The 20,347-nt window shown below is 37.9% G+C and overlaps 1 protein-coding gene across 4 annotated transcripts in view; it reads right to left on the minus strand.

The window, feature by feature from the left end:
• Positions 1-20,347, minus strand: part of LOC307136822 (uncharacterized protein) — a 29,743-nt gene that overhangs the window by 3,222 nt on the left and 6,174 nt on the right. The window contains exons 3-4 of one of the 4 annotated variants that reach the window (XM_079834128.1): positions 6,587-6,706; positions 3,431-6,397 (exon numbers count right to left, since the gene is read on the minus strand). The exons of the other annotated variants lie outside the window; for them this stretch is intronic. Coding sequence (XP_079690254.1) covers positions 5,526-6,397; positions 6,587-6,706 — 992 coding nt within the window. The 3' untranslated portion in view covers positions 3,431-5,525. Of the gene's footprint in view, positions 1-3,430; positions 6,398-6,586; positions 6,707-20,347 lie in introns of those variants that run through there. 4 annotated transcript variants of the gene reach the window in all.

The raw sequence follows: 20,347 nt of genomic DNA on the forward strand, positions 1-20,347 counted from the left end.
AGCTAGTGGAGTGCCTCAGGGCTCAGTGCTTGGACCCCTTCTCTTTTCCATCTGCATGTCATCACTAGGATCCGCCATTCCAAAAAAAAAAGTTCTCTCCTATCACTGCTATGCTGATGACACAACTTAACCTCTCATTCCAGCCAGATGATCCAACGGTAGATGCTTGTGTCTCAGCCTTCCTGACAGACATTTCTTGCTGGATGAAGTACTACCACCTTCAACTCAACCGTACAAAGACAGAACTGCTTGTGGTCTCAGCCAACCCAACACTTCAGCAAACCCAACACTTCATCACAACTTCTTCACTCAGCTAGATTCATCAATCATAACTCCTTCCTAAAAAGCCAGGAACCTTGAAGTTAACCTTTACTTTGCTAGAACTGCTTGGTTCAGCAGATTTGCCTTGCATAACATTAGGAAGATAATGCCCTTCCTATCATTATTGTAATGCACTGTTGGCAGCCGTTCCAGCATGTACTGTCAAACCTCTGCAACTGATCCAGAATACAGCAGCAAGAGTGGTCTTTAATGAGCCAAAGAGAGCGCACATCACACCGTTCTTCATAAACATGCACTGGTTGCTAATTGCCGTTAGCTTCAAATTCAAGGCACTGATGTTTGCCTACAGAACAACCACTGGCTCTACACCCCAATAACTAAACTCACTATTTCAGACTTATGTGCCCTTCAGAAGCTTGTGTTCTGTAAGTTAACGGCGCCTTGTGATGCCATCCGAAAGAGGCACAAAATCACTTTCACAGAGCTTTACCTGGACTGTTTCTGCTGGTGGAATGACCTGCCTTACTCAACCCGAGCTGCTAAGTCTTTCGCAATCTTCGCAATATACATTTTGTTATCAACATATGACCCATTAATACTAACACATACTATTCTATATATCTATTTAAAAAACTGAGACTAGTCACAGCACTTACATATTGTTGTTGCCCTAATGTAAGTTTGGTGTTCTCAAGTGTCTGCTAAATGATTAAATGTAAAATGTATGACTGAGCACCAGACTCTCTCTCTCTGTGTTTGTACATGGGTTTTTCTCAACTTTTATGGTCTGTTACATTTGTTTTTGCTGTTATATCTTGCTGAATTGTTATTATGGGTGTTTGTATGTGGAAGAGTGGGATTGGGGAGGATTAACCAGTTTTAAACTGGTGGCCATGGATAGTTCGGGATAGCAGGTTTTGCCCAGCTCACCCGACGGCATGGAATTATTGTGTCGGTTGGCATTGAGAGCTCAGTTGAGGAGGTTAGTATAACGATTGGAAAAATTGTTGAATATAATAGTATATGGTCTGCATCTAGGATGAACAGTGCTTGTTTTTGTGAATAATGTTCTTGAAAAAGTTTCCTCTTGTTAATCCAGTGAAGTGAGCCATGTTTTCAAATGTGCCCCCATTCATCAAGGATGAAATTATAGGGAACTTTCAAGACATGGTTAGATTGGCTCAAACATAAGGAAGATTCCTTTAGGTTGTAAGTCTCCATTGTTGAAAAATGTTTTATTTCAGGAGACTAGTATACATGGCTGTGAAGAGTGATGTAGAGGATTTGAACATTGCTCTGAAGCTTAAGATTGATGTTATTTTGATTGTTATCTTTGTGACATCTGAAATCTTAAAGTGATTTGGATGTGGGAGAGAAGGCCATTTAATGCATTCCTGCTCTGAAAGAGAAACTCAGAACAATAGGCAAAGGGATCTAGAAGAAAGGAATCAGAGGGCAATAAAATGGATAACAGGTGCTTGAAGTTGGTAGAAAATAACAAAAGAAAGAAAGAAAGAAATGTGGAAAAAGAGGAGGTGAATGGAAATATAGAGGGGGATATGAAGGACATTCTGTGATGAAATAGATCTGAAGGAGCTAGGAAGAGTACATTTTTGAGTTCCAACAATCAAGAGAAAAACTTTCAATGGGAAGTTGTGCCTAAATCTTGAACAAAAATCAGAAACAAAGGATGATGGTGTTAGCGAGGAACCCTACAGTGCTGATGTAATCTCAGGATCAGACAGTGAGAGGGAATCGGTTTATTGTCTCAATTTTAAAAATCTGAAAGATTTTAGTCTTATAGTGTGGAGCGAGTAAGAAGCGAAATGTTGAAGTTGATGTTCGTGAGATCAAAATTTCAAAATATATCTGAAATGGATGCCCCTTCCAGGCTCTTTTTAGCCTAGATATAAAGAAAAAAATGGCCAAAGGTTAATTCATTGTTTAAGATCTGGGGCCTCATTTATACAACTTTGCGTAGGATTAGCTTCAGAAGTGGCGTACGGATGAAACATAGGACGTGCGTACACACAGAAATATTCGGATTTATAAAACCGTGCGCACGCACATCCTACGCATTTTTCCCTTGATAAATCACAATCAATTCTAAATGTAGCGCAGCTTTTGCGGCTTCATGTCACGCCCATAGTTGACCATAAATAGTCCGTGAAACGCCCACAAGTTAATATTCATCGATTGCAAAATCATGGCAAACACAGAGAGGAAATAAAAAAAAAACGTAACTTCACTCAATTTGAAGTAGAAGTTATCGTTGGTGAGGTGGAAAAGAGGAGAAAAAATTTGTTTTGGAGGGCACAGTGTGGGCATTACTAATGCCAAAAAGGCACTTGAGTGGCAAAAGGTTGCAGACGCCGTAAATGCTGTAGACTCACAACCTCGGACCGTGGCCGAAATAAAAAAGAAATGGTCGGACATCAAAGTCGAGGCAAAAAAAGCGTCTAGCGCTCCATCGCCAGAGTGTGTCCTCGTTTGCCAGCAAGTCTTCTTGCGGTCTGAAGATGCGTTCAGTCCGAATCCTTCCATTTGCCACATCTTCTAAGAGCGCAAGATCAGCCATTGTGCGTCATTATGCATTGTGATGGGGCATTTTATTTCCATCCATTTAATTGCATCTGACAAGCTACAGATGTCGGTTATAATCTAAAATGGGAAATAGTTCAGTGCAAATGTTTCTGAATGGTTGAGACATACTACGTCATACGTTATTTGATCAAAAATAAAACTAAAGGCATATGCATGAATACCATGATTACGTAGCTGACGAAGAAATTTTACTATGAAAACAACTCTCCCCGGTGGACAATTAATACATCCATCTATCTATCTATCTATCTATCTATCTATCTATCTATCTATCTATCTATCTATCTATCTATCTATCTATCTATCTATCTATCTATCTATCTATCTATCTATCTATCTATCTATCTATCTGTCAATCTAATTGCATCTATATCTGCTCCGCCAGACGGACACATTGACATATTTCGTCCTGTTTACCATATTATTTATGAGGATGAATTGCATAACATGCCAATATTATTGCAGAACATATTTCACTTTTCTTTTTGCAAATATGTGTTAATTTGCATTTCTGTTGTAATTTTCGTTTGATTTTGTTTGTTTTACACTGCAGATCGATCAAACGGTTATTTGTGTAGACTTGCTTTGTGAAGTCTTCATGTTATTTATGAGAGGCAGTATTGCCATTTCTTTTACACAACGGTCTACAGTTTCACACACTTTCACGTGTTTCTTCCATCTGCCGACAGTGTCGCCTTTTCTCATTTCACCCGTTTTTGTGCGTACGCCTGAGTCAGAGCTTGAGTGAAGGACCGCACATTTTCCCGCCAAGTTTGCTTTTTATAAATACCAATTATTGCGTAGAGAGCGGCGTACGCCTTCTTTTGTGCGTACGCAACGTTTATAAATGAGGCCCCTGATGATATAAAAGAACTTAACTCTCTTCTGCGTATATCAGCAGTTTTTCAAGTATGCCGCAGAGCATAAAGAAGACACTTTATTGGCACAACAATTTTTCAAAGATCTTCCTCGGGTGACTAAAAAAGGTTTTGAACAATGAGTGAAACCTTTGTCAAAGGAGGAGTTATACATTTTCTTACACAGCAGGAATTTATGGATTACCAGTTGATTTTTATATGGCCTATTGGGAGCTTTTGGGAGAATAATTGCCCAAAGTTGTGAATGGCAGCCTGGATGAAAGAAAACTGCCAGAGAGCTGTAGAAGGCCAGTTTTTAACCTCCCTCCCAAAAAGGCAATTTAAAAGGGAAAAAAATGGAGACCAGTGGCATTGTTATGTGCAGATTATGAAATGTTATCTAAGACTTTGGCTAATCAACTGAAAGAGGTGATGGGAATGATCCGACAGATCGATTGTGGATAACATTTTATTAATAAGAGATGTTTTAAAGGTTTCTGGGCTTTTTGGCCTAAAGTTTGGTATATTTCACTGGACCAGGAAAATAAAAGCTTCTGACCGGGTGGAACATGATTACTTATGAGATATTTTTAAAGCTTTTGGTTTTCCTCCTGGTTTTATAGACATGATAAAGGTCCTTTATCAGGATATTAAAAGCAAAATTGAAGATCAATGGTGGCTTGAATGCTCCGTTTAAAGTATGAAGAGGAATTAGACAAGGGTGTTCAATGTCTAGTATTTATATTCAATTGCTTTGGAACCTTTTTTAAGTCAAATAAGTGAGAGCATTTGTGGTTTTAAATATGATACAATTTTTACTGTAAAGATGTCAGTGTTTGTTGATGATATAATAAAGTATTAAGAGGAATTAGACAAGGGTGTTCAATGTCTAGTATTTATATTCAATTGCTTTGGAACCTTTTTTAAGTCAAATAAGGGAGAGCATTAGTGTTTTCAAATATGATAACATTTTTACTGTAAAGATGTCAGTGTTTGCTGATGATATAATAGTTTTGGTTAATGATCAACACTAAATTTTGGCTTGACCAATGAGAAAGATGCAATTCTGAGCAGGAGCGTCCTTTTGTTTGAAAGGCTAGGCTAACTCATTGGAGTGCGTTGAAAATTGTGTGTTCATTTATATTCTGATAAATACAATCAACACACTGCAACACACCAACAAAGTGCGAGTCATTAAATGAGGAATATTTTGACAGGAGACACTAGCTAGATCGACTAACATTAACTAGTAATTTTATCATCAAGCATTGATAACACTATACAATATAAGAAAAGACAATATACAAACATTAATGATGCACAAAATGTACTGGGGACATGCATGTTCATTCATTAAACATTGTCAAAAAATAAGTGGATAGTATTCCATTTCTATAGGGGGTTGCATGTCTGTTGGTTGTGCTGTTCTCTCATTTGAGAACAATCAGACCAAGTGTCTTTGAAGTGTATGAATGGGCACCAGGTTGCTAATTCACAGTGGGGAAACTAGACATCACAGAGCCTGTCTGGGTCCTTAAGGAGATTAAATTGTAACAAAAAAAAATGTGTGTTTGATCAGTCTAGGAAAGTTGAATCATGTCATTATAAATCATGTTACAGTGGTTGAGAAAAGAGAAGGGCCAAACTGTCACCGGATTCAAACTTCACTAATAGTTTTAGCAAATTACCCTCTCAGATTAAATCAGTCTATTGAAATAATCTGAATGTCAATGTTTTGTAAGCATAATATTTGTAAATCAAGGATGTGAATGTGAACTTTGCTCACTTTGACAACTTTGGGCAATGCTTTTTCTCATGAGTCCGTAGACTAGATGATTGGGTGAAACTCTTCCCACATGAAGAGCACTGGTACGGCTTCTCTCCAGTGTGAACTCTCTCATGATCTTTCATGTTCCCTAACTGAGCAAAGCTCCTTCCACAGTGTGAGCACGTGTACGGTTTCTCTCCAGTGTGAATTCTCTGGTGGGATTTTAAGCGGCTTGATGTAGTGTAGCTCTTCCCACAGTCAAGGCACACATGAGGTCTCACACCAGTATGAATACGCTCATGCACTTTTAAATGACCCAGTAGTAAAAAACTTTTTCCACAAAAAGAACAAAAGTGAGTCTTCACACCAGAATGAACTTTAAGGTGCCTCCTTAAGTTTGATTCCAGAACAAACGTTTTCTCACACTGATCACAGCTGAATGATCTCACTCCAGAGTGACAGCGCAGATGATCATCGAGGAAGCTATTGCGCTTGAAACTCTTTCCACACTGAGAGCATGTGAACGGTTTCTCTCCAGTGTGAATTCTCATGTGCACATTTAGGGTTCCTTTACGTATAAAACTCTTTCCACAATGAGTGCATGTGAATGGTCTTTCTCCAGTATGAATTTTCATGTGCACAGTTAGGTGTCCTTTACGTATGAAACTCTTCCCACACTCAGAGCAGGTTAAAGATCCTTTAACTCCAGATTGTCCAGCATTTTCTTGTGTGAAATTCTCTTCTGTCTTTGAAACGACCGCATTTCCATCTTCATTTTTGAAATGATGAGGTTTTTGAAACTGAAGTTTGTCTTCATTTTGATATGTCCGTTTTCCATTTTCATTTGTGAAATGATGCTGTTTCTCTTCATTCACTTCCATCGGGTCTAAAATCAACAGTAAATTCCCAAGAAAGGACAAATGAGAAACAGAGAAATAAAATTAATTCTTCATTTCTCATAAATCTAGTTTACTACGGAGTCTACTAGTATCTAATTTTAGATGTATTGTTATTTATCAGATTTCATCTTAATGTTTCTCAGTAGTATTTAAAGAGAATGAAGGAAAACACCAACCTATTTGTTCCTCTGTCTCTTCATCTTTTATTCTGCAGGGTTCTTCCTCAAACTCCATCTTTATAATAGTATGTCTGTAGTTTATCCTGGAGTAATTCCTCCTGCTTGCTTCTTCTTCTCCTGTGGGAAGATGGGAATATTCCCAGCATTTAAACTCTCATGAACGGCTGTGGGAGCGGCTTCACTGAATGGAGCTGGAGTTCAGTTATGGTAATGGCCGTTTGTTTCCAAAATATGTGCTGTACACGGTAGACCAATCACAACAGACTGAGCTATCTGACCAATCAGAGAAGAGCAGGTTCACAGAAAGGAGGGATTTAGAGAGACTGATTCATCCATCATTTGAGAATCATTGAACATTGTGGTGATATGCAATGTCTATTATGAGAAAATGAAACATGTAAACCTTTTGTTGGAGACCTCCAAAACAAAATCAGGGAACTTTAAAATAGCATAAAAGGAGCATGCTAGCTGGTTTCCGACCGAATCACATCACAGAAACAGAGCTCATAAAGCTATAATAAATGATTTTCAACTCAATACAGATACAGACAAATGATCAGTGCTGGTTCTACTTGATCTCAGTGCTGCATTTGACACTGTCGATCACAACATTCTATTGGACAGGCTGGAAAACTGTGTTGGGTTTTCTGGGATGGTCCTTAAATGGTTTGGGTCATACTTAGAAGTGAGAGGTTATTATGTGATTATAGGTGACCATAAGTCTGAGTGGACATCCATGACATGCGGAGTCCCACAAGGCTCAATTCTTGCACCACTCCTATTCAACCTGTACATGCTCCCACTGAGCCAAATAATGAGAAAGAGACAAATCTTACCACAGCTATGCAGACGACACCAGATCTACTTAGCACTATCGCCTAATTACTACAGCCTCATTGACTCCATGTGCAAATGCATTGATGAATTTAACAGTTTGCCAAAAATGTAGACATTGACAGCTGCAGCTCATTCAGAACGCTGAGCAGAACCATAACATGAACATATCACACCAGTCCTCAGGTCTTTACACTGGCTTCCAGTTACATTTAGAATATAATTTAAAGTACTGTTACTTGTTTATAAATCACTCAATGGCCTAGGACCTCAATACATTGTAGGGGTGTAACGGATCGCAGTTGGTACGGATCACGACCCACGGTTCGGCACGCACGTGACCCACGGATTTATTGTGCATTTTTTTAAACTTGTGGATTAATCTGAATTGTTTAGCGATCGCAGACTAAAAGACAGTTTTACTGCCAATATTGCTTTTTAAGTGATCTCGTTCCTTTAAACTCAATGCTGAGTTTCAGAGAAACACATGTGTTCACGTGAATAGGGCATGTTCATCAGTCAACAGTGGCTAGCGGAGAAGTAGAAGAACTTGAAAAGCCTCCCGCATGGTTCAAATCGCATGTATGGGAGCATTTTGGCTTCCCCATAAAATATAATGATGACGGAAGAAGGGTGTGGACAAAACTGTAACAGTATGGGCACTGTGGCACGAGAAAGCCGTATGAAATTGGCGCATACATCGAGCATGGCACCTGCTGACGCCCGTTTCACAGATACTCTGTTTGCCGTGCGTATGCGGTGCATATTTTTTCCGTACCCTTGTTAATGGATACAGCTTTCACTGCACGCGACATCGGTCCGTCAGTGCGTTCCAGGAGCGCGTGGCCATACAGCTGTGCTGATCGTTTCCGCACAGCGTCTATTTTTTGATGTGCTGGCACGGAATTAAAGTGACAGCGCATCCGCATTAAAACAAACATGTATCGATGCGAAAATTTAGTAATTCCACCACAGATGCATATAATGTAAAGTCTACTCTGTTTCAAAGTCAACACATGGCTTTTTGCCTTTAGTAAAGCAAGGAAAGCGGCATTTAAGTAAACAAGGAGAAATAATGGAGAGCACCTGTCCTTTCTTGGAGGTGGAAAAACAAAGTTCTTTATGACCTGCAGGATTTCTTGTAAAAAGATTTAAAAACGAAAGAAAAGCGTAAGTTAATTTAAAATGTTATTTTAACATAGTCTATTGTCTGTTTTGCAATTTGCATGAGCAACGTAATATATACATCTAAAGTAGGTATTAGGCTATATAAATACAAAGTAATGAATTCAATAAAACGTTGTTTAAGTGTAGTGCGTTTAAACATGATATCTATAAAATAGTGTATAGGCCTACAAAGAGAATTGCAATGCTGACAAGTGTGAGAGGTCTGCTCTCTCCCTGAGAATGTTGACATCCTAATCTCTTGAAAAAATAAAATAAAGAAGCTCAGGCCCATTTTCACGTCTCAGGTTGTTTTTAGTCAAATTTGATTTATTCAGATGGTTATATATTGATTTTATTTTTGTTAACACCAAAAGTTCCTTGTTAACCTATAAACCATATAGGTTATGTTAACACCAAAAGTTTTCATGTAATAAATGGAAAGCAAATAAAAATAGTCTCCACCCCCTTTTATTCTGATCCGAAAAATGATCCGATCCGTGACTCATGATCCGTAGTTCGATCCGAACCGTGAGTTTTGTGATCCGTTGCACCACTAATACATTGCAGATATGCTCACCGAATATAAACCCAACAGATCACTCAGATCATCAGGATCAAGTCAGTTAGAAATACCAAGGGTTCACTCAAAACAAGGAGAGTCTGCTTTTAGCATTTATGCCAGCTACAACTGGAACCAGCTTCCAGAACAGATCAGATATGCTCCAAAAGTAGCCACTTTCAAATCCAGACTCAGAACATGTTTAGCCGTTTACCCTTTCGTCTCCAGTGCCACCATTTTCCAGAACTTCAACCTACCTGGAGTTTCCAGAAGTGCAAGGTGTCAGGATCTCAGAGATTTAAGTTAGGTAATGAATCCTAAAAAAATTTTGCCCTACTTAAGATTTACCAGCTGAAGTGTTGTACAATACATGAAGACATGTATTTGATAAAAATACATGTTTTTTTGAATAGGCTTTATAGATCCGTTTTGCAGAGATAGACTAAAAATTAAGTTCCACAATTGACTGCCAGATTCTGGAAGTGGTACAAGAGGATGTGTTGCTGGTCCTTCAAGTGTCACTCTCAACCTTTCTGTCTATAAAGCCTATAAAAAACAGTCTTTGAGATCCTCACACCTTGCACTTCTGGAGGCTCCAGTTAGTTTGCAGTTCTGGAAAATGGTGGCGCTGGAGACTAAAGGGTTCCTGATGGTTTCACACTTAATTCTTCACCTTAATTCTTTTGCAGTTAACAATGCTTCTTTTCTTCGCCACCTGTTTTTGTCTGATCCAAAGAGCATTTCACTGTCCAGTGGTCATGCCTTAACTGCAATTTCTAGTATTACATTAGTATTGCATCTGTGAAGGAAATTTTACATTTAGATGTGTTTTACTATTAGATGTGTTTTTATTTCATCTAGATGTGGTTTTAACTCTTAGAAGTGTTCATTTTACTTAGAGGTGTTTTTACTTAGATGTGAACCTTAACCTTTTATTCCTAGATGTGTATCACTTGTTAACATTGAACTATTAACATTGAACATGTATTTGTACTAATCATTATTAAAGAAATGTAACCAAGCTTTTAGAAATGCATATATTAAGTGCAGGAACATATTGTTCTGAGTGATAGAGTACTCTGTTGCAAGGAAGCTGGGTAGTGCAAGAGGTCAAGATGACATATCGTACTTTACAAGTATGTGCGCGGCTGTAATTAGACTAGGATTAGACAGGATATGTGACAATAACGTAGCTTAAGAACAGGAACTTCTGCAGACATGAATATTGTGTTGTCTAGTTAGAATTTATGCTGAACAGGGGTTTTGAATAAAGATGTTTCCTTTTAAGGCAAACAAGATTGGATGCAACCCACTCAGGATGTATGAAGGGTATATAATGGAACCCCGGAGAGCAAACTTTGCCCTTCTCATGACAGACATTCTCTGTATGTGAACTGCCTATTTCTTGCAAGAAATAAAATCATGTTTGATACTTTGACTTTTCAAAGGTTTGAATTTGTATTCCTTCCTCCTCATTTTTCGAATAGAATTATTTCCACAACAAATGGCGACGAGGATGGGATGCAGTGAACCAACCGATCGGCGTGATTGAGAGGGCAATTGACTGATCATCCCGAGAGAGCAAACTCTGCGGCTCAATATCCTCAATTTAAAGGAGAGAGAATTGTCCTACTCATCACGACGAGCGGAGGTGAACGCACTCCCAGAATTGAACTCACGAGGTCATCAAAAGACGGTGAGAGAAAATTATTTACGTGGTAGGGTAAATATAAGTTTAAGTAAATATTTGCGTGTTGAATATTTCTGCTAAAAGGGTAAGAGATTTGGAATAAGCCTGAGAGTAAGTTTCCAAAGAGGGTTTGAGAATAAGAGTTTCTCAAATGCCAAGTGTTAATTGTTTCCCCAAAAGGGCCAGAAGTTGCGAGAATAAGCTAGAAATTTCTCGAGCGTCCAAACAAGGTGCAGTTTGAAATAAGCCTGACAGTAACTTTCAAACATTGAGTAAGGCACTTGTTTGGGAAAAAGACCTAGCATCGACGGATGTGGGCATTTTTGAAAGTCCTAAATTGACGAATTTAGGCAGGCGTGGTGGCCACGCTGGGGGAAAGAATTAACACAGTAAATATAGCACGTGGTGACCACGTGAGAGAAAGGATTCAATTACGCAAATATAAATACTGTTAATAGAAACAATGGGTAAAGAGAGTTCGAAAAGCGTGGAGGAGGAACAGGTTAATTTCTCTAAGAGCTCATACAAAGCTATGGACAAAATAATGGGAACTTGGTATCATGCTTTTGTGCCGTTTTTGATAAGTCAATATGGGTTTAACGGGGGTTTAAGTGTGTCACATTTGACACAGACCAAAGTAAATTGGGCGACTCATTTCGTTAAAAAGAAGGACAGAGAGGCATTGACTGTGGAGAAATGAAACTGAGAAATTAAAATGCCACAGCTGTTTAAAGATCACCGGTGAGTATGAACTTTGACTAAATTTTGGCTAACATTTTGAGTAATATGATCGGTAATTTGATTAGTCGGTATATATAAAGATTTTAAGATGAACAAGAGCAAATGCTGTAAGCAGCTCCGCTCTGAAACCCTGACTTCAAAGAAATTTGCTGGACTGATGAAGATAATGGGCAGAAATGTTTTTATTGTAATTGGAAGTTTACTGGCTACAAACAAAGAGAGAACAAGAACATTCAAATTTGTTGAATTTGTTCAAAATTTTGTGCGTATTCATTAATTTATAAAATGGGTGAGGTGCCATACCCGAAGGGAGATATACAATTGAGTAACTAAAAATAATGTTGGGGGGGGGGAAAGCAGACAGCACCATAAATTGCAAGCCATTGTCTGTTTTATTGGACCCCGAGCAAGCTCTGTTCTCAGACAGACTGCCACTTTTGGAGCACACAGGTTGCTGAACGTTGCTCCATAAGATAAAGAGGAGAGTGTTTAATTGTGGTCAGCGGGGCCATTTTGCACGTAATTGTGTCTGGACACCTATAAGGTGTAAAAAGTGTGGCAAATCAGGCCACCAGACTAAATTCTATAAACGAAACCCAGTAAAAAGAAAGTAACAGAGGTTTACACTCTGTCTATGAAAATGAGATAACAATAAGATTAATAAAGTCTTTAATGATTATTTTTGAAGGAAGGATTTGAGATAATTTTAATATGAGGTTAAAATTAAAGTTAAAGATGATAAAACATGTTTTAAAAGATATACAAGATATATAAATCCTGATTAACCGAGTTTTAAATGAAAAATATATCATAAATATGTTCTTGCTCTTCTCACTTTTGCAAAACTCTGATAATGATGATTTGACTGAATATTGGGTTGTTGAAATAACTATAGGTGTTAAAATGTTGAAAACCCTAGAAGTTGATGTTTTGGTTTCAAAAGATAAGCCTGTGCTGAGCTGAAATAAACAATTTGTAATCTCAATCCGGCCACCACGTGGCCTAACTTGAGTAACAGAGACTCAATCTGAGTGGAAATTATAGTTTCTGAATTCATTTTGGGGGCAAAAGACAAATATAAAGTTATGATCACTTGAAAATGTGATTTCTGTCTAAAGATAGAGTTAAAAGGAAAATGTCTTATATTTATTTGAAAACAAAGCCAAATCTTACGCTGAGCTAGTGTGAGGAGTGAAAGGTTTATGAAAATGCAGTGTACCAGCCCTGAAGGCCTCAGAGTCTCTCTCTGATCCCAGACCAGCTCAAAGCTGATATCTGAGCCTGTGCCACAGATGATAGAAGATATTGATGAGTAAGGGCACAGGGCATCATGTGAACATAATATATAGTTATTTGTTAAGATATAAAAAGGTGCCATCAAGAGGGCAATAAGACATGTTTTAAAAATACAGACTTTTAATGAACTGAAATGTTTGACGAATGTATGATATGACCAGTAACTTCTGTCTGCTCTTAGCCTTCACCATGTACAGAACTGATGGCCTTGGTCACAGATGTAGCAGAACATTAAATTGAATGGACAGGTGTTTTGGCTAAATTCACTGAGTATAATCTAAAGCACTGCTATGGGGCAGCTTTGATAAGTATGATGTCACGAGATAAAGATGAGCGAACGTGCTGATTGAATGTAATATGAATTGATAATTATGTCATTTCGATGAAGTGTATTTAACATAAATCTAAAATTGTTTATGTTCATTAATTGTTTAAATATGATGTGGGCTATGATGAGTGAAAATGGGTCTGTTGGAAATAGTAAGTAGGGTGGTTTGTGAAGAATTGTTGAAAAGATTGACTGAAGGAAGGTTGATAAGTATGTAAAGCACAGTGAGAAACTGTGCGCATGTAGATAAGATTGTAGCATGAAATCGAGGTAGAGAGCGAAGTGACCCCATTGGTAGACACACAAAAGAGAATCGGTGCATGATAGAAATTTGTGCTTTGGAACTATGCCCTGCATGGGCAGATGTGTCATCTGAACTGAGAGCAAGGAATGTAGACTGAAGGATGTTTTATGTATTGTTTAGTTTCAGTTTGAGTTTGAGTTTGAGTGAATGCCAAAAAGGTCTGTTATGATTTTGATTAATCAAGAGAACCACTGATTGTTTGTTTTTTCAAATATGTTCTCTAAAGTATTTAGTCTCTGAGGAGTGACTGTGGGTCTGGCCTAGGGATGTGTGTGTCGTCAAACGGTTGATAGCAGAAAGTTGGCATGTTTGGATTTTGGAGGTATCACACACCCCTAACATGACGGAAGTGCAGTAACAGTGATTACTGACTTAGCCCGGCTTCCAGAGATGAAATATGGATTTCTTTCATTTTATTGGATATTTTCAATATGTTTATGGGAAACTTTCTAGTTAAGACTTTACTAGTATGTAGCTATGTGTAAATGCGCAGCGAAACTAACAACAGAGTTTATTTCAACAGGAAACCGTAAGAGCAGCAGCCGCAGCACAGCAGTCAAAGGAACCAGAATGTCTTTTATTATCTGAAACTAACACAAATGTTTTGCCTTCCTTATAGACTATGCAGTTTTTCAACTCAGGGCCAGAGAAACGCAGCGATGGGAACAGTGCGACCGCACTGTGCAAAATGGCGTCTGGATGAGTAGTGATGGCAAGCCTTGTTTACCCCAAAAATATTTTCGATGATTATGATTAATGGCTGCATGGGCGACCACAAGCAGCCAAAGGGGGTAAACAATAGCTTACATCAATAGAATATAGAATTGTGAATTATTGCATAGAGATGTCTTTTCTGTTGTCTAAGGTCTGTGTGCAGGTAAAATTTGAGGAAACCAGCTGGGACTCCTTACATGACATCAGGCCAGGTGATTTCGTGCTGATAAAGGATCTGAGGCGAAAACACTGGAGAGCAAAGAGGTGGCAGGGGCCATTTCAAGTGTTGCTGACAACTCACACTGCGGTGAAAGTTGCGGAGAGGGCTCCGTGGATTCATGGGAAGCACTGTCGGGAGGTATCAGCTCATGCGGTAGCTGCAACGGAAGAAGAATTCCATACACAGCCTACGAGCACTAGTGTAAATTACTATGATTATGGAGGAGTAAATGTCAAATTTTGTGTGTATGTTCTTTAAAATGAACATGGGGTGGATTGTGAAGGAAATTTTACATTTAGATGTGTTTTACTATTAGATGTGTTTTTATTTCATCTAGATGTGGTTTTAACTCTTAGAAGTGTTCATTTTACTTAGAGGTGTTTTTACTTAGATGTGAACCTTAACCTTTTATTCCTAGATGTGTATCACTTGTTAACATTGAACTATTAACATTGAACATGTATTTGTACTAATCATTATTAAAGAAATGTAACCAAGCTTTTAGAAATGCATATATTAAGTGCAGGAACATATTGTTCTGAGTGATAGAGTACTCTGTTGCAAGGAAGCTGGGTAGTGCAAGAGGTCAAGATGACATATCGTACTTTACAAGTATGTGCGCGGCTGTAATTAGACTAGGATTAGACAGGATATGTGACAATAACGTAGCTTAAGAACAGGAACTTCTGCAGACATGAATATTGTGTTGTCTAGTTAGAATTTATGCTGAACAGGGGTTTTGAATAAAGATGTTTCCTTTTAAGGCAAACAAGATTGGATGCAACCCACTCAGGATGTATGAAGGGTATATAATGGAACCCCGGAGAGCAAACTTTGCCCTTCTCATGACAGACATTCTCTGTATGTGAACTGCCTATTTCTTGCAAGAAATAAAATCATGTTTGATACTTTGACTTTTCAAAGGTTTGAATTTGTATTCCTTCCTCCTCATTTTTCGAATAGAATTATTTCCACAACACATCCCTCTCATTTAATAATTCTTAACTTTCCAGTCTGCGTTAAATATATTTTTGGCTCATTTTACCTGTAAAAGAAAATGTGCCTAATAATTCTGCACACATGAATATAAGGTGTTTTTAATTTCCAGCCTCCATGAACAATTACTTATAAATCTTATTAATCACTTATAAAGGATTAAATACAACATTAATATTAGTTATTAAGATTAGTGTGGTTTGGAATTGGTAAAATGTGCCTGGAAAAAAAATATGATCAGAAAATCAACATGTCTAATAATTCTGCATGCACCGTAAACACACCGGTGTGATCGTAGGCGTCAAAAGGTCTTTTTGTTTTGGGGGTGGGGGGAGACAAATTAATATTCAGGGGGCACAGATCAGATCTGAGGGGGCAATGCCCCCTTTTGGTGCCAGCCCTGATGTATTTTAAAGTAATTGTAAAGGACTATTTTCTGAAATTTAGTTGGAATGATAATCCACTATGGAAGTCTGGCAAGAAGTAAGACAGGAGACAGAAGATCGTTCAACTATTTTAATCTCTTTTGGATGGCAATGTACATAATGAGTCCAGTATTATATAGCCATTTGGCTAACATATGAGGTAAAATGTGGTTTAAAAAATGTGCTCTGAAATAAACAAATAACAAAGATTGACCTCAGTATACATCCTCTTTATACATTAATATTGCCTACAGCACAGTAAATGGCGCTAAACATATGCACGTGAACTACATGGCATGTCACTCGCCTCCAAACACATCACGATATGAACTGAGTTTCACATTATAACAGATAAACATGAAGATAAATTAACTTCCATGGCATGCACACACACAGAGCTCAGAGGCGGCATGAACACATTTACACTGCAATTTGTGAAGGAAATTTTACATTTAGATGTTTTTACTATTAGAAGTGTTCATTTTACCTAGATGTATTCTTACTTATAGATGTGAATCTTTTACTCCTAGATGTGTATCACTTGTTAACATTAACATTGAACATTTAACATTAAACATGTATTTGTACTCATGAAGCATTTCATTATTAAAGATATGTAACCAAGCTTTAGAAATGCATAGGTTAGGACTAGCTTGCAGGAACAAATTGTTCTGGGTGATAGAATACTCAGTAGCAAGGAAACTGTGTAGTGCAAAAGGTCAGCAGTGACCTATTGTACTTCAAGTGTGAAAAGTATGTGCGCAGATCAAATTAGCGATAGGCAGAATGTGTGAAAATGATGTAGCTTAAAAACAGGAACTTCTGCAGACATGGGTATTGTGCTGTCTAGTTAGAATTTATGTTAGACAAGGGGTCTAATAAAGATATTTCCTTTTAAGGCAAACAAGATTGGATGCAACCTACTCAGGATGTATGAAGGGTGGTACCCCGGAGAGCAAACTGTGCTCTTCTCATGACAGACATTCTCTGTATGTGAATTGCCTATTTCTTGCAAGAAATAAAACCATTTTTGATACTTTGACTTTTGAAAGGTTTGCATTTGTGTCCTCCCTCCTCATTTTTCGAATATAATTATTTCCACAACAAATTACACTTGCATAAATAATGGCAAATAAATGAATGAGTATTAAAGTGATAGTTCACCCAAAAATGAAATTCTGTCATTATTTACTCTCCCTCATGTCGTTTCAGACCTGCTTGACTTTCTACTATGGACCATGGGCCGTTGAATAATTAAAAACGCTCATCCATTTAGAAACTAAACACTGCTGTTGTTTGGAGATACACAGCAGTTATTTACATTGGCAGAAATGAGCAAAAACAGACACTATTGTGTCTAAAATATAACACAATATTAACATTGAACTGCTGAATGTAAAATCAATAATTGCATTCAAAATAAAATCAGTGTCACAAGTGTGGGTGCATATATAAATCACATGACGCAGTTGTAGATCACACAAGAAGTTTCTTACTGATATAATAAACCTTTTCATCCACATCTCAAGAGTGAGCTTCTAACATCATTGAACAGCTCATGAACATTCAGCTTGAATGTGTCACAAGTGCTTTCACTCCTTTAGACGACAATACTTTTTCTCATGAAGCCGTAGATTACAGGAGAAGGTGAAACTCTTCCCACATGAAGAGCACTGGTACGACTTCTTTCCAGTATGAACGATCTCATGAGCTTTCATGGATGATGAATGAGTGAAACTCTTCCCACAGTGTGAGCACTTGTACGGTTTCTCTCCAGTGTGAATTCTCGGGTGTGTTTTAAGTTGCTTGATGAAGTGAAGGTCTTCCCACAATCAAAGCACATATAAGGTTTCACACCAGTATGAATACTCTCATGCACTTTTAAAGAGTTCGGATGTGAAAAACTCTTTCCAGAGAGAGAACAAAAGTGAGGCTTCACAGCAGCATGAGTTTTAAGGTGTGCTCTTAATCCTGACTCATAAACAAATGTTTTCTCACACTCATCACAGCTGAATGATCTCACTCCAGTGTGAGCGAGCAGATGGACGTTGAGAACACTTTTGGATGTGAAACTCTTTCCAACCTGAGATCACTTGTACGTTTTTTCTCCGGTGTGAATTCTCATGTGAACCGTATTATGATTTTTATGTTTGAAACTCTTTCCACACTCAGAGCAGGTGAACGATCCTTTGACTCCAGATTGTCCAGCTTGTTCTTGTGTGAAATTATCTTCCGTCTTTGGAACGACATCTAAACTTTTGAAATCAAGAGGTTTTTGTTCGTCTTCATTCACTTCCATCGGGTTATTAAATCCCCGAAATTCAAATAAAGAAGGACAAACGAGAAAAATACATTTAATTCTACATTTAGCACAAATCTAGTTTACTACTGAGTCTACTAGTATCTAGTTTTAAATGTATTGCTATATCCACCTGAGGACCAGAACTTTTGTGTGTGTGAATTTAGTGTTTTTGTCATTACATTATTGGGAGCATTAGATAAATCAATAAATCAATAAAACTTAATTTAATAAAATGGCATGATAAGACATGTACAGGCAAAAACAATGTTTTTTTTGGTTTTTTTTATTTTCATTTATCAATCAATTTTTAGGTTTCAGGCTATTTTTAACAAATCTTTGTATAAAAGATGATTCTCAACCAGTGTTGGGCAAGTTACTGAAAATGTGTAATTAGTTACAGTTACTTCTTTTAAAAGTAATTGAATTACTTTACCAATTACTTTATATCAAAAGTAATTAGTAACTAGGGAAAGTAACTTTTAAGTTACTTTTATTTCTGCTTTTGAAATATGAACAGTATTGAACAGTCAAACACAATAAACATAATTTTTAGACCTATTTATTGTAATCAAGGGTAACAGGCCTTCATATCAAGCAGTAGTTCAGCGTTTAATGTCCACCAGCATTAGAGAGCGTTCCCTCGGCGCAGCTGGGAGAGTTATGGCCTTTTTACACCTGGTCACTTCATTCGTTTTTTTCTGACCAGATATCTGTCCGATTGTGAAAAGACCAGAAGTAAATGCCTTCCGAAATTCTTGAGACGGATTTCAAATCAGATCACTCAAACAAACCAATTCAAGAGGTGGTCTGAGACGCATTTCAGGCGAAACTGGACAAGTGTGAATGCTAGGGGTTTCAAAATTAATCGTTTCTACAATGCACTGCAATGCAGACGTGGACGATTCGGTATCGGTTCAGTAATAGACCATAACCGATTATAATGTACTGATTATTTTCTGCAGTCATTTGTCACATACGTGCTTTGTCGCGGTAGAATACAATGACAGAGGGAGGCGAGACGTGAGAGAGAGTAATTAAAAGCCTCCAACTACTTTAAAAGCAGACATCAGGGCACATTTCGGCTTTTATGAACAACCTGGTAAGCACGACCTGGAGAACTGTGTGTAAATCAAAGCTATCTGATTTATCAAAACGATTCAATGTACATTTGGGCACATTAATGCATCTCCGCAAAACGGATATAAATCCGATCTTCAATTCCTGTCACGTCACCGAAAACAACAGATATGAGCTGCATTTTATTGATCATCGGCTAATTTCAAAATCAAAGACCGCAATATGAGCGAGTGCAGCAACAGCACTGGTAAGATCATTCAGTTTCTTTACTTTTAATGAATGTGATTGCTTGTATGTTGAGCACCTGCAACTTTACTTTCAGTAGTTGTGCGCTGGCTTGATGAAGAGATACGCAGCTGCTCGTCTGCGGGATGCGTGCTTCAGTAGCGCTGTCATATCTGACTATGTCATATTGCCCATAACACGGTCTCACACGGTAATGTTTTTTAGCATTGTTGCGAGGAGTAAAATTTACATATGTGGTATCAACAACCAGATACATTTAGACTTTAGTTTTGACTGTATTGAGCGCAGACCACCTCCTGAAGTGGCTTTTAGTGTTTTGTGTATTTGTTCTAAATGCTCCTGTTGTCTTCTGTGCCCAGACTTGAGTTTTGTTTGATACATTAAAGAAGCATGTTTTCTTTGAGCAGGTCAAGTTAAAGGTTCAGTTCATATAACTGACTGACAAAATTGTATACATGAGGATGCAGTGCATTGTGATGCATCGTGATACCAAACCGAATCGATTGTATGATAATCGTAATCGAACCGTGAGACCAGTGTAGAATTCACACCCCTAGTAAATGCACCTGGTTGTTTAAACCACATATGTAAATTTTACTCCTGGCAAATTGTAAAAAGAAAAAAACGTGTTTATTTGAACACATTTACTCCGTTACACGTGAACTCCGTTAAATGTGCGCAGGAATTGAAGATTGGATTTATATTCATTTTGCGGAGTAGGGCTGTGTATTGCCAAGAATTTGGCGATATGATACGTGTGTGTGTGCGTGCGCGCGCACCAGCCATGCGTGTTGGGGGGTGCTACACATCACTGATGATGATTGGTGGGTGGGAGACAAGGTTGAGGTTGATAGGTTGA

This window comes from Gobio gobio (genome assembly GCF_949357685.1).
Source record: "Gobio gobio genome assembly, chromosome: 14".
In the NCBI taxonomy this organism is placed as follows: Eukaryota; Metazoa; Chordata; class Actinopteri; order Cypriniformes; family Gobionidae; genus Gobio; species Gobio gobio.